Genomic DNA, 20829 nt, shown 5'->3' with positions numbered 1-20829 from the left:
ATGGAGAAGTGATGGGGACAGTGATGAGGGTGGTGGTGGTGATGATGAGTATGATGGGGACAGTGATGAGGGTGGTGGTGGTGATGATGAGTATGATGGGGACAGTGATGAGGGTGGTGGTGGTGATGATGAGTATGATGGGGATGGTGAGGAGGGTGGTGGTGGTGATGATGCGGATGGTGAGGAGGGTGGTGGTGGTGATGATGATGATGCGGATGGTGAGGAGGGTGATGGTGGTGATGATGCGGAGGGTGAGGAGGGTGATGGAGGTGATGATGGGGATGGTGAGGAGGTGGTGATGGAGGTGATGATGGGGATGGTGAGGAGGTGGTTTTGGAGGTGATGATGGGGATGGTGAGGAGGTGGTGATGGAGGTGATGATGGGGATGGTGAGGAGGTGGTGTTGGTGATGGATGTGATGATGGGGATGGTGAGGAGGTGGTGGTGATGGAGGTGATGATGGGGATGGTGAGGAGGTGGTGGTGGAGGTGATGATGGGGATGGTGAGGAGGTGGTGGTGGAGGTGATGATGGGGATGGTGAGGAGGTGGTTTTGGAGGTGATGATGGGGATGGTGAGGAGGTGGTGATGGAGGTGATGATGGGGATGGTGAGGAGGTGGTGATGGAGGTGATGATGGGGATGGTGAGGAGGTGGTGGTGGAGGTGATGATGGGGATGGTTAGGAGGTGGTTTTGGAGGTGATGATGGGGATGGTGAAGAGGTGGTGATGGAGGTGATGATGGGGATGGTGAGGAGGTGGTGGTGGAGGTGATGATGGGGATGGTGAGGAGGTGGTGGTGGAGGTGATGATGGGGATGGTTAGGAGGTGGTTTTGGAGGTGATGATGGGGATGGACAGCTTTGGGGTTTGTTAAATCGTTTTTAATCAAAAACTTTTATGTTGAGCCTCATTCTCTTTTCGGCTCTGTCCTTGGAGGACCAATAAATAAGCCTTTAATAAAAGCCTTTTTCAAACCACCAGTGATTTCATTCAGATCTGAATTCTTTCAGAGATTTATGATGGTGAACTTACTAGTGCTGGTCCCCATCTAACCTACTGTATAACCACTGTGCATAAGAACAATAATCTAAAACAACTTCCCCCGATATCATATATTTTTTTAATCTCAATGGTTGACTACATTTTCTAAAGGCTGTGTTTTTTCCCTTCCTGTGTGATAGATATATTTGAACAATTAAAAGCAATATATTACCCAGCCTTTTCCCCTGGCGTCATTGTGATGTGTTAGCACTTGACAGTTTTATGGGCGACTGGATCTGGGCTCATTGTAAGATGGCCCTGGAGACTGGTTGCCATGCAAGGTGGTTAGTTTACGGATGGGTGTTGGTGCGGGAGGCGGTGAAATGTTATCTTTGTAGCGATTGATCACAGGATGTGTTCAGGAGGCAAGGATCCTCACAGCCCCTCACCCTTGCCTGTAATTATCCATATAAGTAGCAGAATATGGAAATGATCTGCTACAATGATGTGTCAGGGAATTAGGCAATCTGATTGTTTGCATAAATTGTCTATGCTTATCTGAGGCCAGGATTGGGAGATGAGCCCGCTCTTATCAAATTGAATTTCAGCAGTAATATCTGGGATTTACATGGAATTACGTAGTTACGTGGAGCAACCTTATTAAATCAAGCCTGAAAAATTGTTCCTCACCCATGGAAGAGTTGGAAGAGGCAGGCACGGGCTTAATACAATTAAGCATCAAAATTAGACACCTAGTATTTCCAGGGGAACTACGCGTTGTTTGTGTACATGACCCATTTGTGTGTGATCTCAGCATAGCAGTTTTAAAACCGAGCCACGCTAATCTAAAGTGGATTATCTAAATCCAAATCCCAATGGTCTGGAGTTTCCCTCAAGAAAATGATGTGGCTGCGTTGTTTACCTGCGTTTGCCCGGTCCATGCTACCCCACAGTGTACAGAGCAGGAACGTGAACGACAGACAGTGAACCTAGTATTATTTCATAGAATAACAAACTCAGTCACACTGGTTCTGTATTGTACTGGGGGGCAGAATGGGTATTGTTTAGGCTGATATGATTGTAGATATTGTTGAGGGGCCTCATGCTTCACTGATATGTTTGCAGGTGGAGCGAGACAATGGCTGTCTCTGACTCACAGCCCTGTGTGTGTGAGAGAGGGGGCTGACTCACAATGGCCCCGGAAACCTCATTGACTGCTTTGGAAAAACATCTAAATCAGCTTTAGTTCAGATAAGATTTCTTGCCTCCTAAGACGTACTTAGACGGAGAAAAGCCAGCTAGCCATTGTTTTGCCTTTGTTACACGTCTTTCCTCTTCCATTTTCAAGCATTCGTTTTATTTCAATGGTGTTCGAGCTTGCAGTGGAGATGGTAGGTGGGGTTTGAGTAGACTTGACTGAATCGTAAAGTGATGTATGACAATCTGAAAACAGCTTGGGGTTAGTTGAGGTCAGCTATTGTTAAGGAACTTGTTACAGTTTTTTCTGTTTAAAAGATGGCTGGCAGGGACTGATTTGACTTGGTATGTTGAATGAATGTTCTAACCAGCGGTCATTGCAAGACATGGAATAATGTAAGCTCTTTAATGTAAGATTTTACAGGTCATTGAAGTTGAAGTCATGTTTGCTGATATTCATCAAACAACACTTTGAGCAATAAACTGTTGACAACATGGCTGCATGGTGCGTGGATAAACGGCCTCTACGTCACATCTTTTATTATCCGTGACCTCTTCTGCAGTCTGTCCTCGTGTCCTCCCAACAGCACATGGGTGTCCGTGGCCTGGCCCCTTCACTAGTAAACACGTGGGTGGGGAGGATGAGGAAGGACAATTCAAATTGCCAGCCAGCCAGGGAGCTCCTAGTGACGACACGCGTCCCTGCTGGGGTTATCCAGAGTGTCTGAGCAGGCCAGAGGTCAGTCAGTCTGGCCTCACGTGCCCCCATCCACTCCCTCCCCCCCCCCACCCCCCCTTTTCTCCACTTGCTCCAATCCTCTTACAGCACCGCACATCCTCCAGGGCAGGCTGACTCAGGGATGCAGGCCTGCAGGTGTCTGCCCCACCGGCCCTGCAGTAGACTAGCTCCACACAGCTCTCTCAGCTGTTGGTCATGTGATCCCCCCCCCCTGACGAGGACCCGGGCAGTGTGGATGAGGGGAGGCTGAGGGGCCAGCAGATACGACTCTCCAATCACTTTCCCAACCCTCAGAATGAAGTGCTGAGCCTCAGAGAAGAGTATTTTTTGCGTTCAGTCTCTCTACTCAGTTTGCTTCTAATGTACAGTATTGCGTCCCAACATTGATTCCTATGTTACCTGCTGTAAAATCCTTATGAGGTAGGCTTCTAGAAAGGGAAGCAGGTTTCTGAAGTCTTTATGAGTGTCAAACTTAAATGAGACTGTACACGAGGGTGGGGGAGGGGGGTGCTGTTGCGTAAGGCTAGCTGTGAGTAGTTGTTTGAGGCAATATTTAATAAGCTCTAATCCAGCTTTAGATTAAATATAAATATGCAGATAGGGAATCCTGCCTCTTCAGCAAATGCAGTATTTACTGGTCAAACTGAATGTGATCACAAAGAGAAACTGGTTTAGTCCTTTGTTGATATTCAAGACACATGGCACAGTTGGCTAAAGAATACACTTATTTTGGCTCTGGGGCATACAGTACATCTTACATTTAAAATATAGTCCGGAAAAGTCTAGTATAATTAGTATTCATGTCATGTCAAAGTTACAGTGAAAACACTCCAATTGTACGGTTAGTTGCATAGAGAACATGGCGTATTTTGTTTCCTGTAGGGATTAGACCAGCAGTGAGTCAGATGGATCTCAAAGACAACCTGGATTTACCTGGATACCCAGGTTTAGAACCTGCATCAATCCTGTTGTAGAGATTAGAGGCTAGTGGTTGGTTGATACCCATCTCATGTAAATAGAGCAATTAGTGTGCGTGCGTCTGTGTGTTAGTTTGTGTGTGTGAGGTGAGGTAGGGGGTGGTGGGGGATTATATCGTAGAGCGAGACTGGATTCTGTTCGAAGCGGCTGGAGGTTCCATTTGCGACGCATCCTCCACTACCTCAGTTTCTCATGTCTTTCATGCCAGTCGGCTTTGAGGTTCTGAATTCCCTTTCGGTTGATTTCCAGCCAAATTCCCTCTGGTCTTGTTCAGTCTTCCTACTGAACGTGGTCAAGCCTGACCCTGAAAGAATATTTACTGTTAGTGTTTACACCTCCTGGTCCACGTTGCTGTAAAAGACTATTCTCCACAGACTTCGATGGTTAAATAAAGGTTAGCCATGAAAGATGACAGAGTCGAGAGAAAGAGAGGAAGTTGGTTGACGTCGGTCCAGGCCTCAGATGGTACTTGTAAGTCACTGTTGCAGTCAGACAGGATTTCTGCTGTGAGTCACATTGATGGCTGCGCTTCAAAGACATGAGCAGAAAGCGGGAGAAGTCTCCTACAAGGACATCCAAAGACTTCAAAGATCGTGCCCGTTCATTGTTCACTTTTCTTACCTTCCTGACGGTCCCACTCGCCCTGCCCTGTACATTTGGCTGCCATTGTTTTCAGGAGGAATGAGTGACTGGACTGTATGAGTGGTCGTTCTACGAAGGTGAACGTGCCTGCATGTGTCCAGTTCTATCCAGCCATGTGCCCGGGTTTGTATTGATAGCTGCTGAGTTGCTGCTGCGATGCTCAGGTTCCTAAAGCGTGCTGCGGGCTCTGACTAGACGTAGTACAAATAAATCTGATTAGTAGTACCATCGTCACGCACACACGCTGCAGTGCACGCACTGCGTTCTGTTCTGTGGGCTTATGGTGTTTCCTACTCAAAGAGCTCTGCTCAGGTCTTAATTTAACCACCTGAGTCACTGGTGATCTCAGAGCTGTATTCCTCCTGTTGTCACCTAGGATCCCAGGGATTACTCACATAGGGGCTCTGCTGGTATCTCCAGCCACAGGAAATCTATTAGATACCACTTAATGGTGTCTGTACCCTATGGACCACTCAGGGGAGCCTAGACGGAGGTGTTTCCTCCCTGCTCTGGGGTCCCACCAGCCCAGAGCCCCCAGCCCAGAGCCCCCAGCCCAGAGCCCCCACCCAGAGCCCCCAGCCCAGAGCCCCCAGCCCAGAGCCCCCAGCCCAGAGCCCCCACCCAGAGCCCCCAGCCCAGAGCCCCCACCCAGAGCGAGGCCCCTCTGTATTCAGGGAGGGGCTGATTTTCAGTCTCCTCCTGAAAGATCCTGATTCATATACCTACCTCTGCAAAGCCTCCTGTTTTACATAGTTAACTGGGGATGACAAATCACTGACGTTTAAGGGTTAAGCTGGGGAAACGGCTGTGTAGTCTGTAACATCTCCTTTCAGAGTTCAGCCCAGAGAACAAACCGAGTCTCCTTTGTGAAAAGCTTCCTTTGAAAAAGTGGCTACACTTTTGAGAGTGTACTCAATAAAGAAAAGCTCAACCTTGAGGATTGTAAAGAGTGTTTACTTTTGAGTAGTGACGATCATATACTTAGTTCCATCTAGAAAAGAAAGACCGAAGAGTTTTCAACATCTTTTACCTTGAGGCACAGCTCGTCGCTATTGTCAACAGCTAGTATTAACTTCTGCTGAGGCTTTCAACAAAGTTCAGGGTGAAACGTTTACTTTCAATGTGTTTACTTATTTACTTTGTTTGTGCCAGAGAAGCAAACATTTCTGTTTAGAAGATGTGTAAAATTTTGTTATTCTCAATTCTTAGTCACAGAAATGAACTGTTGACAATGAATTGTAACAACGATTAGGCTAGTTTGTGTGTGTGAATGTTTGTCTTATCTGGGTTATGAGAAGCTGTAATGCACCCCGTCACGAGGAAAATAATTGTGTGGCGCAGGCAGAGCTGGTGTCTGAAATTGGCATTCTCGTTTCCAGCCGGCACAGAATCCCCTCCCCCCTCCTCTCCTCTCCATCCCTGTGCATCTTGCTAAATGATTTCTCTGTGCAAAGAATTGCTCTCATCTGTTTTGCTTTTGATGAAACCTAATGGGTTTCCGAGAAATGAAATTACGCAGTCATTTAGTGACAATGCAAAGTGTGCCGAGCATTTTGGAGACTAAGGTTTTGTGCACAAGAGGGGCCACGGCGGTGCCAAGGCGCAGTCTTCCTGTCCATTGTGCGGTGAGAAAACCCCCCAATATCATCTCAGCGCCTTGCCGGTATCTCTTTCTCTCCTTTGAGTTTTTTTAATTGTTCCTCAAGACCCATCGCGGCGCGCCAAATCCCGCGTCATGCCTGCGTCCCCAGCGTGGTTTGTTTCATGGCTGCAGGTGTCAGTGTGAGAGAGCTCGGTCCCACGAGGGGCCCCTCCCCCCGGCTCGTGCAGTGATTGTGGCCAGGTGCTGATCAGGTGTGCACCCGGGTGCCACTGCAGCCTGGGTCACAGGTGCTGCCAAAGCACCCCCCCCCTCTCTCCTCACCTGTCACTCCTCCCCCACCTCTCTCTCTCTCTTATTCCCTCAGTTCCATGCCTCTAGGTCAGGCCCACTCCTCCCGGCAGCCTCCTCTGCAGTGTGGGAGGTGGAACTGCAGTTTGGTCACGCGCGCGCGCACACATACTCCCTGCCACAGATGGAGAGCTCTACTCACAGGTGTGAGTCAGTGTGTATCGTTTAGGTCTGTCAGTGAATTTGGCCGTAGGTTCTGTCGCTGCGCCAGCCACCACATGCAGCTCAACGGAAGAGCTGGAATAGAATGTGTTTATTTGCTGGTTTAACTCCACCTGGAGATGGACTGGATTACATCGACCCCCCCCCCCCCCCCCCACCATTCTGTGGAAAGTGTAAAGTCACAAAGCCACATTAGTTTCTCTAGCTATTATCTCCCTCTATATTAAAAGCTACTCTGTAATTTCCCTTCAGTTTTTTTTTATGGGTTGTGGTGTGGCATCTCTGAGGAGAAGGGAGAACAAGAGGACGGCCATTGAGAGGGAAGGGAGAGGAGAAGGAGCGGAGGGGAGCGAGTCGAGCGGAGGAGGTGTGGCGCGCTGTAGTCTGGGGGGATGTAGCCGGTCATTATGCAGAGCTGCAGGGGTGTGCTTATCTGCTACTGTGCTCAGTGGAGCGTGAAGAGCTCAAGACGAGCTGAAAGGGCACAAAATCCCTCTCCTCCCCCCCTCCCAACCCCTCTCACCCATCACGACCCTCCTCCCAGGCCCCCCCCCCCCCCCTCCGGCCCCTTGCATGCCGCCTGCATGGCTGTCCAGCTGCAGGAGATCAGCTGTAGCCTGGCAGAGCTGGGAGGAGGGCCAAGGTGTGCTGACGAAACAGGGGGGGTCCACGGGGGGTGGGGGGGGGGGGGGTAATCACAGGTCCGCCAGCAAGGAAGTACGTCCTCACACGGCCGCTGTCGGACACGATACCGGAACATGCTCCCCCCTCACATGGGAGATGAACATTCACAATGCTAGGTATGACCGCGGATTAGAGGCCCAGCATTGCAGACGAAACCGACTCTTCTATTCATTCTGGTTTAATAGAATGTAGGGATTTATGATGGCTTCACGTTTCCACCCCCCAGCCTGCCTTTTCAACAACTCCTTCTACCTTGCTTATGCTGTTTCCCTTGGTGACAACGCCAGCCCCCTCTTGTAAAGCCCACACCTAAAGTCAGACAACCGCTTTCCCATAGAAATCTCCGTAATGCTAAATGACACATCAAAAAGTGTTTTGCATGCATGTGAGATACATCTACGGTGAGTGGGGATTTTAGAATTGTGGAGGTTGTCTTACTGGGGTTTTGATGACTGAATCATGAGCCGTCAGGACTTAGTCCAATCTCTTTTTACACACATCTAAAGGCAGAGCAAAACAACAGAAAAAAACTCAATTTGCTATTGGAGTGCATCCATGCTTTCATCTTAGATGTGGCTGTTGGCTCTATTCGGACATCTCTGTCTGCCTGCCAGCCTTCAGATCCCAGTACCTCAGTCACTTTCTCTTCTTTTGGTCCTCCCCCTCCCTCGCTCCTCAACATATTTCTGCCCTCCTTTCGGTCTATCTGTCCTCGCTCGTAAACTCCCTCACTCCTTTGTTATGTTTCGTCTCGCTTTTATCCCTTGTCCTTCTGTCGCTAGTCTCTAGTCGGGCGCTAGCTGCCTTGGCACAGCTGACGCCAATAAAAACGTTAGCGATTGTTAACTAAAAACATGGAGTTAAAGGGCAGGATTCATTCGGAAGGAATGCTGCTAGTTGATCAACTGCAGTCTCCTGACTGAGACCAGAACTGGGTGCTCCTCTCAGATAGCCTTGGCTGCTCTGCCCTCATGGATCTCCTGAAAGTCCAGTCACTCTGGTATGGTGCTGGTCCCTTCTTAGCTGTACCACAGGACTCCTGTGCACACACACACCAATTCCCCCCACTTTGTTCCTGTTCATCCATATTAAATCTTTTATTACACATATATTCTTTTATTTATTGCTACCCGCTTTAGCCCCAGGCAGCGAGTTTTATAATGAGCTGTTAATCCTTGATTTCAGCAGACATGCTTGTACGTGTTTGTGAACTGTCAAACCATTTTGTGTTTGAAAGCCACATGCATCTTATCTCAGATCATCCCTGGTTCCCCACGAGTCCTGAAATAGTATTCTGGAATACACAATACTTCCTCGGCATTGGTGTAATTATGAAGCCACAGAGGAGCTGTGGTCAGTTAAAAGTGGTTTTCCTGACAAAAGACCAAAAAGCATGAAATAGCATGAACTTGGGTATAACTGACCTGTGAATAAATCAGAGCCCACACAGAGAGCTGTCTGAGTCTGTCAGGAGCGCCTCCCCCTCGGTTACTCTAGCCAAGCTGAGCTCTCTCTCTCTCTCTCTCTCTCTCTCTCTCTCTCTCTCTCTCTCTCTCTCTCTCTCACTCTCCACTACTCTATCTCTTCTCTTCTTCCTATCCTTTCTCTCCATTTTCCTTCCTATCCTCTCTCTCTCCTCTCATCCACCTCACTCGGCTTCCCCTTTACCTCCCCTCTATACATTTTTCTTCATTTCTTTCTCCTCTTGTGTCTGTCCCTCTTCCCTTTCCCAACCTCTATCTGTCTCTATCCCCCTCTCCTCTCCTCCCCCTCTCCTCTCCTCCCCCTCTCCTCCCCCTCTCCTCTTCCTCTCCTCTTCTCTCAGCCACTTGTGTAGCGCCCTGCTGCTGCCAGGGAGATGGAGGTGGGGTATTAAATGCTTAGTCAACTCCAATGCGCCCACTCCCCTCCTCCCCTTCACACACACAGTCCTCCCAACACAGCACACACAACCAACTGGCTGCTCCCACGTTGACGGCACAGCCTCCAGGCAGCAGTCGATGCTGGGCCTGGCCGTTCGACCGTCAAGGTTTCAGAGCGCCACGCCAGGCGTTCTGGGGAGGGTAGTGTGCCCAGAGCGCAGCGTGACTCAGGGCTGGATCGACATTCCTGACCGGTGCCTATTCGTCCTCATCTCCCCTCTCTCCGACGTCTCATTGTTTAACAGTTGCCTGGCGCGTCCATTACCAGCCGTCCACGCGTGGTTTGATGTAGAACACAGGCTGTACTCCGGTATTCGTCCGGGGACACGCAAGAATGTGTTCTTCTTCTTCTCGTTCATAGTATTCCGGTTCCCCGCTGCTGCTGTCGTCCTGACACGGCCAGTTCCCAAGTGCCCATATTCCGTGTGGGTGCCCCGTGCGCACGCGTATGCGCGCACGCGTCGAGTCCCACAGCGGCGGGCCTCCGTCACAGCGTCAAAACGCGCACGTTGAGGGAGACGGCTGGTGGATAGCTTGTCGCCTCCCTCCTCCGCTAAGAGAAGGGATGTGTGATTATGAAGTCGTCAGCCATGACCCGGTGTGGTTCCAGAGAAGCTCCCGTCTCCCAGGTCTTGGGGGTGCCATTGATTGGTGACCATGTGTTTGTGGCCGATAGACTGTGAAATGGTGTGTTGCTTGCACGGCTGTGTGGCACCTGCGCCCCACCAAGGTGATTGATTGGTTTGGTCATGTGGAATGTTCCCATCTGGTCTGCAGTAATGCCTTTTTTTTTTTCTCTCTCTCCCTCCTCCTCATCTGTGAATAGCAAGCGCTGGCTGGAGGATAGTTAGGCTGGGAAGGCGGCAAAGGCCAAACGAAAACATTTCCACCCCCCCCACCCCCCATCCACACACACGACGTCCGCCCCTCTCTCCCTTTTTACCGTCGCAGGGAAATCAAATAGACCAAGACACAGCACCTGATTATCCCTGAGGGGGAGGGGAGGGTGGGATAAATACAATCAGGAGATCCACACCTCTCTCGCTCCCAGGCAGAGACACAGAGAGACACCAGGGAAAGGCCCTCTGTGTTGTCTCAGTCCGTCGGAGGGGCAGCGGTGCTCGATTTTGAAAGGCATACTTCAAGGCCAAAGGAAGTGTGTCATAATGAAGGTCGTCTTTGAACCGGCTGAATATTTAGAGCCCTTGTTCTGATTGGAAACCATTTCATGCTCCCTCTTTCGAAACTTGAGAGAGATGGAGGGAGCTTCTCTCTTTGCGCTAAAAGGAGCCTGTTTCATTTTGCGGAGAGGGCATGACTCACCTTAAGTAGTCTGTTTCATTCTCTTCTTAGATTCTTCCCCGTTTGATTCTGATTTCTCTTAATCCTAGTCTCTCTCTTTTAATTGATCTATTCATCCCACCTAATGACTAATTACATATCAGAGCACATCAGTGGAGGCATTCATCATCGTAGAACCTAATAATCAATGACATTTCAACAAAGGAGAAAATAAATATGCAAATCAGAACTCATTAACATTTGCGCTAGCTGTTTAAATAATGATGCTGCTGACAAGGCTGTAATTAACAGAAATTGATGCTGAGCTCAGGGTGGGAGAGAGTGACATACTTGTTTCCATAGCGCTTTGTGTGGCCCCAGTGTGAGCCCCTGGCCTACTGATACCTCGGCTGGCCTAGGCTGGACTAGCCTAGGCTGGGGTGGCCTGGGCTGGGCTACACTAGGCTGGGCTAGGAAGGGCTGGGCTGGACAGGATTGTACCCATGGTGGCACATGCATGGTGGAAGAGGAGAGCTTAGAGGGTAGGTCCTCTCATTTCCCCGGCCTCTCCTAGACCCTACCCGGCCCTGCTCCCAGACAGCTTGTATTTACAGTCAAACAGAACCCGCCGGAAACATCAAAAGGCAACGGGATGGATGTCCACAAACACTTGAGAGTGGGAAACAAAAGGCTCCGTTTGAAAAGCCGGGGAAAGCAGTGAGTGGGTGAGCTGTTTTGTTCCTGGTGGTGATGTCCTAAACCAGAACTTTCCACTCGAGGTCCAGTGTGTGGGATATCATAGTGGAAGCTGAGCAGGCTCATACTGTCTGTGATCGGACTGCTTTTCCAACGTTGGCCTCCTGGCTGCAGGTCATCAAGCCCAACCCCCATCACTCGTTCTGTCTCTGTTTTCCTGTCTACTTTCCTGTTTTTGTCACGGACGTGAACCAAAAATGCACAACACAATAAAGCTGTTTACATCAGTTATTTAGGCAGCTCAAAGTGCTGATTACAACAAGTCGAAGGAATTTCCTTTATTGCAAGTGTTAGCCCTGCCATATGGCCCAACATGGAACATTAACTTGACAGGGATAATGGATTGCTTTGGGTTGTAACACTAGCAGTAATACAGGGACAGGGGCATGGGGCTGGCCTCACACACACACACACACTCACACTCACACACACACACACACACACACACACACACACAACACGGCGCAAGCTGGAAAAAAGTGAGTGGGGATGGACGTGAACATGAAATGTTCATCTGGCTCCAGAGTTACCCTTTGTTTCCTCAGCCTATGTTATGTGTGTTTGTTTGTCTGCCTACATAGAGGTGAGGGCTCTCTCGATGGAAAAACGAAGAGGCCCTCGGAATGCATTTGAGAGGCTGCAGAGCGAGCTCACTAATTGGTTGTTTTTGTGGCTGGGGTTTTGAATTGATCCCTGGAGATCCTTAGATCACTACCTCTCACTGTAACAAAACAAGGGCACTGCACAGCAGCGCAGCGCGGAAATCAATAGGGAGTCACACTCTGAATGACTTTCTCATAAGCCAGCCTTTTAATCTGAGCCCAATGTGATTTCAATATTTAATACTAGAGATGCTATTTATACACAACACATTCTCTTTGCTCGCCGAACAACGAGAGGGGCGAGGGAAAATCAATCTCTTGACATTGATCCAGAAGCATGGATACTTTAGTTTAGTTTTTTAGTTTCTATTTGAAAATTGCTTTCGATCTTGAGAGATTGCAATCATAATGACAGCATTTGGATTTCTGAATGTGCAGTAAAATACCATTACAGATTTAACATTCATTGTGTCTGGCGCACACCAAAATTGAAGGGTGTTTTCTCTTTCATTTCACGTTGATAGATTTTTCCAAGAGAACCTGTGTGCCATTGATTTATCCGGGAGACACTGATATTCAAGGTGACTGTTCCCATCGGACTTCATTTATATTTACATCGGTGGCAGTGATGGCTGTAATTAAACAGGTTTATTCCTGTTGGTTTTGCATCATGCGTCTAGGGGATTACGTCTGCGTCGGTGTCAAGACTTTTCTTGGTGGACACGCATGTCAACACCTGGATGGCCCTGTCGTCTTCTACCCCAGGAAGGATGATGAATGAATTTAACATCCCATCCATCACGGCCACTTCCAACTTTCCCTTGCCAGGAAGTACAACAAAATAGAAAAAAATCCAACATCTAAATATATGACTAGGAATACAAACTGTCATAGTCAAGAATCTCAAAATGAAACAGTTGGAGGAATATTGCTTTCTGTAGCCTGACAGCACCTGCTCAGAGCAGATCTAGTAATGGGGATATTAAGGCTGTTCTGTGTTCCGTGCACGCTGTGATAGCACAGGACAGGCCTGCTCTGGGAGATAATAAACCAAGCATGGCTAATGCCATGGAAAGTGCCGGGCCTGCCCGCGTCGCCTCGTGTGAAATTGGCCTCTTGTTCTGCTGGTTTCTGCTCCTTTCTCTCACAACAGGTTATAGAGAACTTTGATGGATGAGGTCTCGATTCAGCCTTCTGTGCTTCATAAAGGAAAATTACGATTTAATGGCCCCGGTCATGTTCTGGCTCTGTAAATATGGGTTATTACTGAGGCCTATTCTCCTCAGATTGAGTTTGAGCCTGCCTCAGACAGAGAGAGAGATCTGTGTCCTGGTTGTATTTGTAGCTAATTTGGTTGCTTGGCTGTAAAGCAACCCTAACTTTCAATAATCCATGTGATCTATTCCTGGTCCTCCATGGTCTCAGCCACACACACATCCACCAGACATGTGTTCATATGTTCTGTCAGCTCAGAAGAACTCACTTACTCACCAGTGAAATGATTTGATATTAGTACAGCTCTGTTATATACACAGTTAGCTATCTTTCCTGTCATTCAATGGCCGTATTGAATGAACATGGTTACTTCTCAGGCCTTAGTGAAAGTGCTGTTGAAACTTCTCTCGAGTTTTGCCAAGTTTCAAATGGCTGAGTTAGCAGTCCCATGCAGAGGCAGCAGTGTCCTCTACTAGCTAGAATCAGAACCTACTGTCCTGTCTGCCTCCTCTCAGCCTGCAGGTACCTAAGAACTCCCTCTCTCCCTCGCTCTTTTTCTCTCTCTCTTCTCCCTCTGTCTCTGTCTCTCCTCTCTCTCTCTCACTCTCCTCTACTTTATCTCTTCTCTTCTTCCTAGCTTTTCTCTCCATTCTCCATTCTCCTTCCTTCCATCTCTGTACCTCTGTACCTCTGTACCTCTGTACCTTTGTCTCTCTCTCTCTCTCTCTCTCTCTCTCTCTCTCTCTCTCTCTCTCTCTCTCTCTCTCTCTCTCTCTCTCTCTCTCTCTCTCTCTCTCTCTCTCTCTCTGTCTCTCTCTCTCTCTCCCACCCCACCCCTTGTCTTGTGCCTTGGCCTCGTCCCACACATCATACTCCACATGCGCTCTGCTCTTAAATGTGATGATTTTGGCCCATTCATCATCCCCAGTCAGAGATCTTCTATAATGTATGATGTGTCCTATTAGGGAGGGGAAGCGCCTGCTGGTGGCTTCCAGGGGGAGGCTGGGGGAGGCAGGGGGGAGGCGGAGGGGAGCGTTGGGCCGGGCTGGTTATTGATCACAGCACCCCTCTGGCTGTCACTCCCAAAGCACTGCCAGGAGGAGATGGAGGATGCGATTAGATAAAAGGGGGTTACAAACACATCCAGAGAGAAGGAGAAGGAGAGGGGGGGGGGGGGGGGAGGGGGGAGAGGGAGTCGGAGGAAGGGAGGGAAGGAAGGACAAGAAAGGAGGAGAAGGAGAGGGGGGGAATAGGGGTTGGAGGAAGGGAGGGAAGGAAGGACAAGAGGGGAGGGGGAAAGAGAGTCAACAGGGAGGGCCTCAGCCCTGTTAATCGGTGACCTCTGTACTGGACCCTCATCAGTAGCCGCTCTCTTGCTTGGCCCCTACCCGGGACACTACCCTCTCTCTCTTTCTCTCTCTCTCCCTCCTCGAAGTGACTCATTTGGCTTACGGTGGAGACAGGGGGGAGGGGGAAACGGGGAGGGAGGGGGCAGTGGCTTCACAGCTGCGATAGCTGGCATCAGTTCCTTAAACATCAGTGTCTCAGCCAGCAGCCTGCTTGGCACAAACATTCGCCAGTAACACTTAAACAAATTGCCATTGCAATGGCTAGGGCTGTCGTACATTGTTGATTTTTAACATTCCAAGAGACTTTTCCACTCACTCCTTCTGCTTGTTTTCATCTTGTAGATGTATGTTATGATGAACAAGCTGACATTATTTTCCCATCCTCTCTGTGTTTGTGAGCTCAGCCCCCATAGATATTCCTGCCAGTTACAACAGTGATTATTTGACACTGTTACTCCAACTCTGAAACTGAAATATACTGCGTGTGTATATGTGTATGTGTGTATATATATAATATCCAAGTTATTTCTTCTCCTAGCCACATCAATCAAAAATAATTAACCTATATTTAGATTTGATTTAAGAGATGAATAAAACATTCGGTATGATAGTTGCTGCCACACTTGCTGTATCTCCTGAAGGGCCTCTCAGTTGTATCTGTATATTCATCTCCATTCCCTACTAGGTGCACATGTTGCTATTGTAAACAGTGGTGTGCCAGCAAGTGCCCTGACATGAGAACAGGAACATCTCTTTGTTTACCCAGGATGCACTCTCATCTGTGGGGGATCATGCGTAGCGGCACGCTAAAACAGTTAAATGCCTGTTTACCGTTTGGCTCCTCTGAGATCTTTTCCCTCCCGGTGTGGGTCACGCTGTTGACGGCGCTCTGTACCCTGGGCGTGTTACAACGCTTGGCTTGTCGGGGTCATGCTCGGTAGGGTCAGGCGAGCTGCCTCGCTGCCTCGGCAGAGGCGCCCCGAGAGGATGTTTTTCAGCCCTGCGTGGCTGTGCTCTGGTGGGGTTTGAAACAACAACACTCACCCCATCAATTATTCACCACAGACAGAGAGAGTGTGACACCACACATGCTGGGGAGGGATATTTCACTGTTGGACATAAACGCGTCTGCAGAGGGGAGAGAGTGCGTGAGGGCTGTAGACCCTGTCACACTGAGATGCAGCTCTGGGAACTATTTGAAAAAAAAAAATATGACCTTTTCATTCTTCCACAACGACAGATGTGTCAGCCCACCACGGTAGCACGGCGTATATAATCTACGAGCAGAAAAGCCACAACCAAATATTCGTTCCTTTCGCGAGAGAGGTAACCCAGAAATGTTACAGAGCATTAAAGGAGTTGTTTTGATCCCACAAGGGAAGCAGCTTTGTCAGTTAAACCACCTCCCCCGATTCCTGCAGCCTCCTTTCTCTCTCTGGAGACGTCGTCTACAGATGTAACACGACCGTGCCCCGAAGCGTTGCTCAAATACTGTACAAGCGAAACACCTCTGCACACACCTGCACACACCAGGCTGACGTTCAGATCAGTCAGCGACTCACACAATATCCCGGCTCTGCAAGTTCCTCACGCACTTAAAATATTTACCCTTTTCCCCAGAGTAAACAGAATTTAGTTTCCGTGCTTGCATCTAGCGCTCGTCATGTTTGGAAGGCCTGACAAAAAAAAATAACGTATGAGGTTGTTGTAGTTGTTTATCCTTTTCACGCAGGAGCTTTCTTGTTATTTATTTATTTTTCACGTCGGGGGGTAAAAACTGCTGAGTTTAGATATTGTGAGGAGCATGATTCATGTGTGTGGATAGCCGTATGTTGTGTTTGCCCTCCTGACAGCTGCTGGGTAGTGTCCTCACAGGAGGAGCAGGGGTACACCAAACGCACAACACGGATGAAGGCAGTCTGTCTGAGAGCGTCAGGTTCCGTCCGTGAATATTTCTCAGTGAAAGATCAGATTGTGCAGGTTCAGACGCTAGATGCTGGTCATATGGGAGTAGGATTGCCGTGGGGCAGCATAAGACCATGTCAACATGTCAGTGGTGATTCTCCTTAACTAAACATTTGAAGCTTCATGTGGTATCTCTCATTGACATTAATATGTGTTGGGGATATTATCATAATTAAACAACTGGTTATACTCAGAAATAAAGCCGCGGTTTATACCCCGATTCAAAATTGTTCTTGTGGGTGGTGCGACTTATATTTAGCTTCGGCTTTATAGCACGTTTTTTCTAACAAAACAACAGTAAAAACACTTTTTTCGTGAATGCTATTTAACCCCTTAAAGATGCTATAAAGCAAATTCCATGATTTCCTTCTCAGTACATTATATACGTGTGAAATGAGTAGCTGAAAGCATGTGCAAAGCTCTAAAACGTTGTCGCACTGAAATGTGGAGTTAAACCGTTGAACAGTTTCTCACTGTTCAAACACAAAACCCCCATTCTGGTGGGGAAATGCGGCTTATTTTTCAAAAAATACGGTAGAAAAATGTCAGCATAAATGTACTTAAGGGCATCAACCTTGTACAGTTTTGTAGTCTAAGTGCAGCTCTCTCTGTGTCTCCTCAGGTAAATCGGAGAGGTCGACATTTCCAGCATACGGGAGGGAGCCTGGGGTGTCTGGTTGCCAGGTAAGTTTCAAATAACAAGTTGATGTCTTCACTCAAAATATGCATCTCAGTATTGCAAATCCTGTCTTTTCCTCAATGTTGATGGCCTCTTGTAACCATGGATAAAGTGGAAGTGTCCATCCATGTCAGAGTGTATCGCGTGAACTGTAGCAGGAGAGAAAGAGACTTTGTGTTGTGGTTGCCTGCGGTTCTGTGGTGGATGAAAGGAGACCTCGGGAGACAACCTGAGGAATGGGACTGCAGAGATAATGAGTGAGTGATTAGACAGGTGTGTGCATGCCCCTGCTCCCCAGCCTGGTCAGTTTCAACATGGGACATCCAGACTCTCCACCGCTCTGAGAAAACACCACATTCAACACCTCCATTAAGCCAGGGTTGCTGAGCACAGCCCAGCCCTCTTCACAGCCACCCAGATGTTCAACACAAAGGCCTGATTGTGTACAAGCCACAGCTCTCCCTCTCTCTCTCTCTCTCTCTCTCTCTCCTCTCTCTCTCTCTCTCTCTCTCTCTCTCTCTCTCTCTCTCTCTCTCTCTCTCTCTCTCTCTCTCTCTCTCTCTTATTCTCTCTTCTCTCTCTCTCTCTCTCTCTCTCTCTCTCTCTCTCTCTCTCTCTCTCTCTCTCTCTCTCTCTCTCTCTCTCTCTCTCTCTCTTTCTCTCTCTGTCTCTGTCTCTCAGAAAATTGCTTCCCACTAGTCTTATTGTTACCACTCACCACAAAGAGTTTAAACTCCCCATTAAAGGCAATGGGCCTCATTCACCAATCTCTTCCTAAGTTATTTCTTACATTTGTTCTTGAGAAAGTGCCTAAGAAAAGTCTATGTGTGATTTATGGCGTGTACCTAAACAGCAGAATTGTTTGCAGGTGTGATCTTAGAATGATGAATCCGATTAAATAGATTAAGTCGTAAATTGAAAGCTTGTGCCCTGTTGCTCCTATTTACCATGAGATGGCAGGGCCGTGTGCACACTCAGAGAAATGTCGAAAATATGTGGTAAAGACAGTGGAGGCCTCGACTCCAAAAGAAAGAAATACTGCTGCAAGAAGTTAGCGAAAAACGGCACATTTAGTAGCGTCAGCGGTGGATACAAAGCAGTAAATACCATTGTGTGGTGTAGTGCCAGTCCCTCTGGTGAATTAATGTGCGGAATAGGCCTACTTTGGCCCTATAAATACCGGTGATCAGTCACTTATTATTGGATGGTAAGATTCCCCGTCAACATAATTGATGGTGAATTGAAGGCAAAGCAAGGTTAGTTTATTTACCAGTATATAGGCCTAGCACAATTCATGCACAATGGCAGTTCAAAGTGCTTTATACATGAGCAGAAGTGTAAGTGTAGAGTTTACGTATTGTATTGTATTTAAAACAAACAAACACATAATTATGTGTTTAAATAATGAAAATAATTAGTTGCAAAATTATAAAAGAGAGAAATATTCACTTTTTTATTAAAAACTAACCAAAACTGTACAACTACTTATTTTGTGCAAACATGTCAGCTGTCAAGTATGTGTAAGAGTGCCCTTGACTGTGCTCAAATTCTGTTGTTACCTAAGAACAAATCCCAAATAAGAAAACATTGGTGAATGCCAGAATCTTTGTGAAAACTGCGTAAGTGGGGTTTAAGAACAAATGTGTTCTTAAGAACATTTGGTGAATGCCCGTTGATATTGGGATTGAGTTTTCAGTGCAAAGTCCTGCCTTGAAGATTAGCTTTAAGGATACAACTATGAGCTATGTCTTTAGTAGATAGAGCCTCATCTTTAGGCTTAACCCGAGGTCAGTGGAGCCTCTGACCTTATTGAGCCACGCGTTAACCCACTCCCCAAACTAATGACTAATTACGTTCAATAGAAAACCCCCTGTACCCCTCCTGTCCTTTCTGTTCTGAAATACACAATCACTACGCACGCACTACACACTGCACTCTGTGAACCACAGTCCCAGAGCGCTTTGCGCTTGCAGTCAGACACTAGTGTGAGAGCTCATTTGCTCATTCATAAAAAAGCATTCTGAGAGGGAATGCCAGTGCAGACATTTTGGGAAGGAACCAGGGGAGTTCAAGCAGGCCTGCAGCTGCTGGGATCTGAGGCTGCCTGAGACTCTGTTCGTCTGGTCGCAGAAGAAAAACAGGAAGACCGAAAAGGCCATTTCATTCCTCAGAGAATGCAGGAAGGAATGTATGCTGGAAACGGCTATATTCATATTGTATAACCCCTCTGGTGATTATCGACAGGGTTCGTCCGTGGAACCTGAGACAGCAGAAGCAGAGCATCTCAGGTGCAAAGATTATCAGGCATTGTTTATCTTTTAATGAGCAACTCAATGTCCACAGCAACTTTGTAACCCCGTCTGTAAAAGGTTGATTTCACAATCCATCCTGCAAACCTAATAAATGCTAACATTTGTATTTTCCTCTCCGAGGACCGGGAAGGGAAATTTGAAATACACAAACAATCTATCAAGGGCTTGCCTTTTGGAAAGTCCAGTAATTGCTCCAGATATCTACCAATGAGCCCATCAGTTACAGGCTTGTCATCAAGCCCAGGCCACTTGCCTCGCTCAGCACCGTATTATTGCATCATTTGGACTTGATGTAGAACTCCCTGTGTCTTATTGGGTTAGATATTCATAGCGTTACAGCCAGCTGTGGCCCCTTATCCCACTGTTATCCTCGCACAGAGCTCACATCACTTAGGCAACAAGCAAGCTAGCTACATTAGATGGGTTTTAACCTGCAGGCTGTTTTGGGGGAGGGGGAACGGTGTGGAGGGGGGATGATGGTGGTAGTTCACGAGCACAAGGACCACGGGTCCCCTTGGACTGTTTCAATTCGAGCGAGAGGACGAGAGAGTGGTCCGTGTTTGTGCACGTGTCGAGTGTGCGTTTCGTATCCCTGGTGAGGTTGTGGTAATGAGGAGGGCTGTGTGTGTACGATTGTGTGTGGGTCTGTGTGAGACTGTGTCTTTGTCTGTGTGTATGTTTGTTTGTAAGGGGCGGGGGGGGTTGTGCTACTGACAGAGGGGCTGACGTGTTGCCTGGCTGCCTGTCGGCGCTGCTTTTTGCAGGTAACTCCTGTGCCTCCTGTGAGACGGATTAGGCTGATTAATGTGACAGGCTGCGGTTGACAGATGACTTCCATTATCTCCTCAAATCTGCCTGACATTTCTCAGTGCAAGATGAGCGTTGTGATGTGAAGAAGCTTTGGGCCGAGAGCCGTGCCGTTCGTACAGCTCTCTGACATAAAGACTTGCGGTGGGTGTTAGACATTAGCCTGATGAGATGACTGACTTAAGTGTCATTCATGGCAAGTGGTTGCCCTGTATAATTCATCCCTGACATCGAAACCAAGGTGTCGCCCTTTATATTTGAAGTGGGTTTACATTGTGTCCGACCCATTCACGCTAAAACTCAGACAGGGGTAATTAGATTACCAGGTCTGGGCAACTGGGCGATGATCCCTCTACTTATAACACTCACTACTACACGTTAGCATGCTAACTCAATTAGCGCTCAATCCTTTTTCTTTTAAAATCCAAGATTATGGATTTAATTTCCTGAAAGCATAACATCTTTCTCCCCAGTAATCTTTAAATAGGATTCTCATGATACCAAATCTGTCTAATCAACACCAACGAACCCATGCTCTCCTTGCGACCCATCCATCTCCCCAGGGTCTTAATACCGGTAGATTAGACAGTAATTGGTAGTTGATCTG

At 47.9% G+C, this 20829-nt stretch overlaps 1 protein-coding gene across 3 annotated transcripts in view; it reads left to right on the top strand.

Moving 5' to 3' along the window:
• Positions 1-20829, top strand: part of tcf12 (transcription factor 12) — a 76898-nt gene that overhangs the window by 19758 nt on the left and 36311 nt on the right. For all 3 annotated transcript variants that reach the window (XM_047042784.1, XM_047042782.1, XM_047042787.1), the window contains exon 6: positions 17047-17108. In XM_047042784.1, the coding sequence (XP_046898740.1) occupies positions 17047-17108 (62 nt within the window). The remainder of the gene's footprint in view (positions 1-17046; positions 17109-20829) is intronic.

The sequence above is a fragment of the Hypomesus transpacificus genome, chromosome 19 (assembly GCF_021917145.1).
Source record: "Hypomesus transpacificus isolate Combined female chromosome 19, fHypTra1, whole genome shotgun sequence".
NCBI classification, from domain to species: domain Eukaryota; kingdom Metazoa; phylum Chordata; class Actinopteri; order Osmeriformes; family Osmeridae; genus Hypomesus; species Hypomesus transpacificus.
The sequence above is the reverse complement of the archived record's forward strand: the minus strand, read 5'-3'. Positions and strand labels throughout refer to the sequence as shown.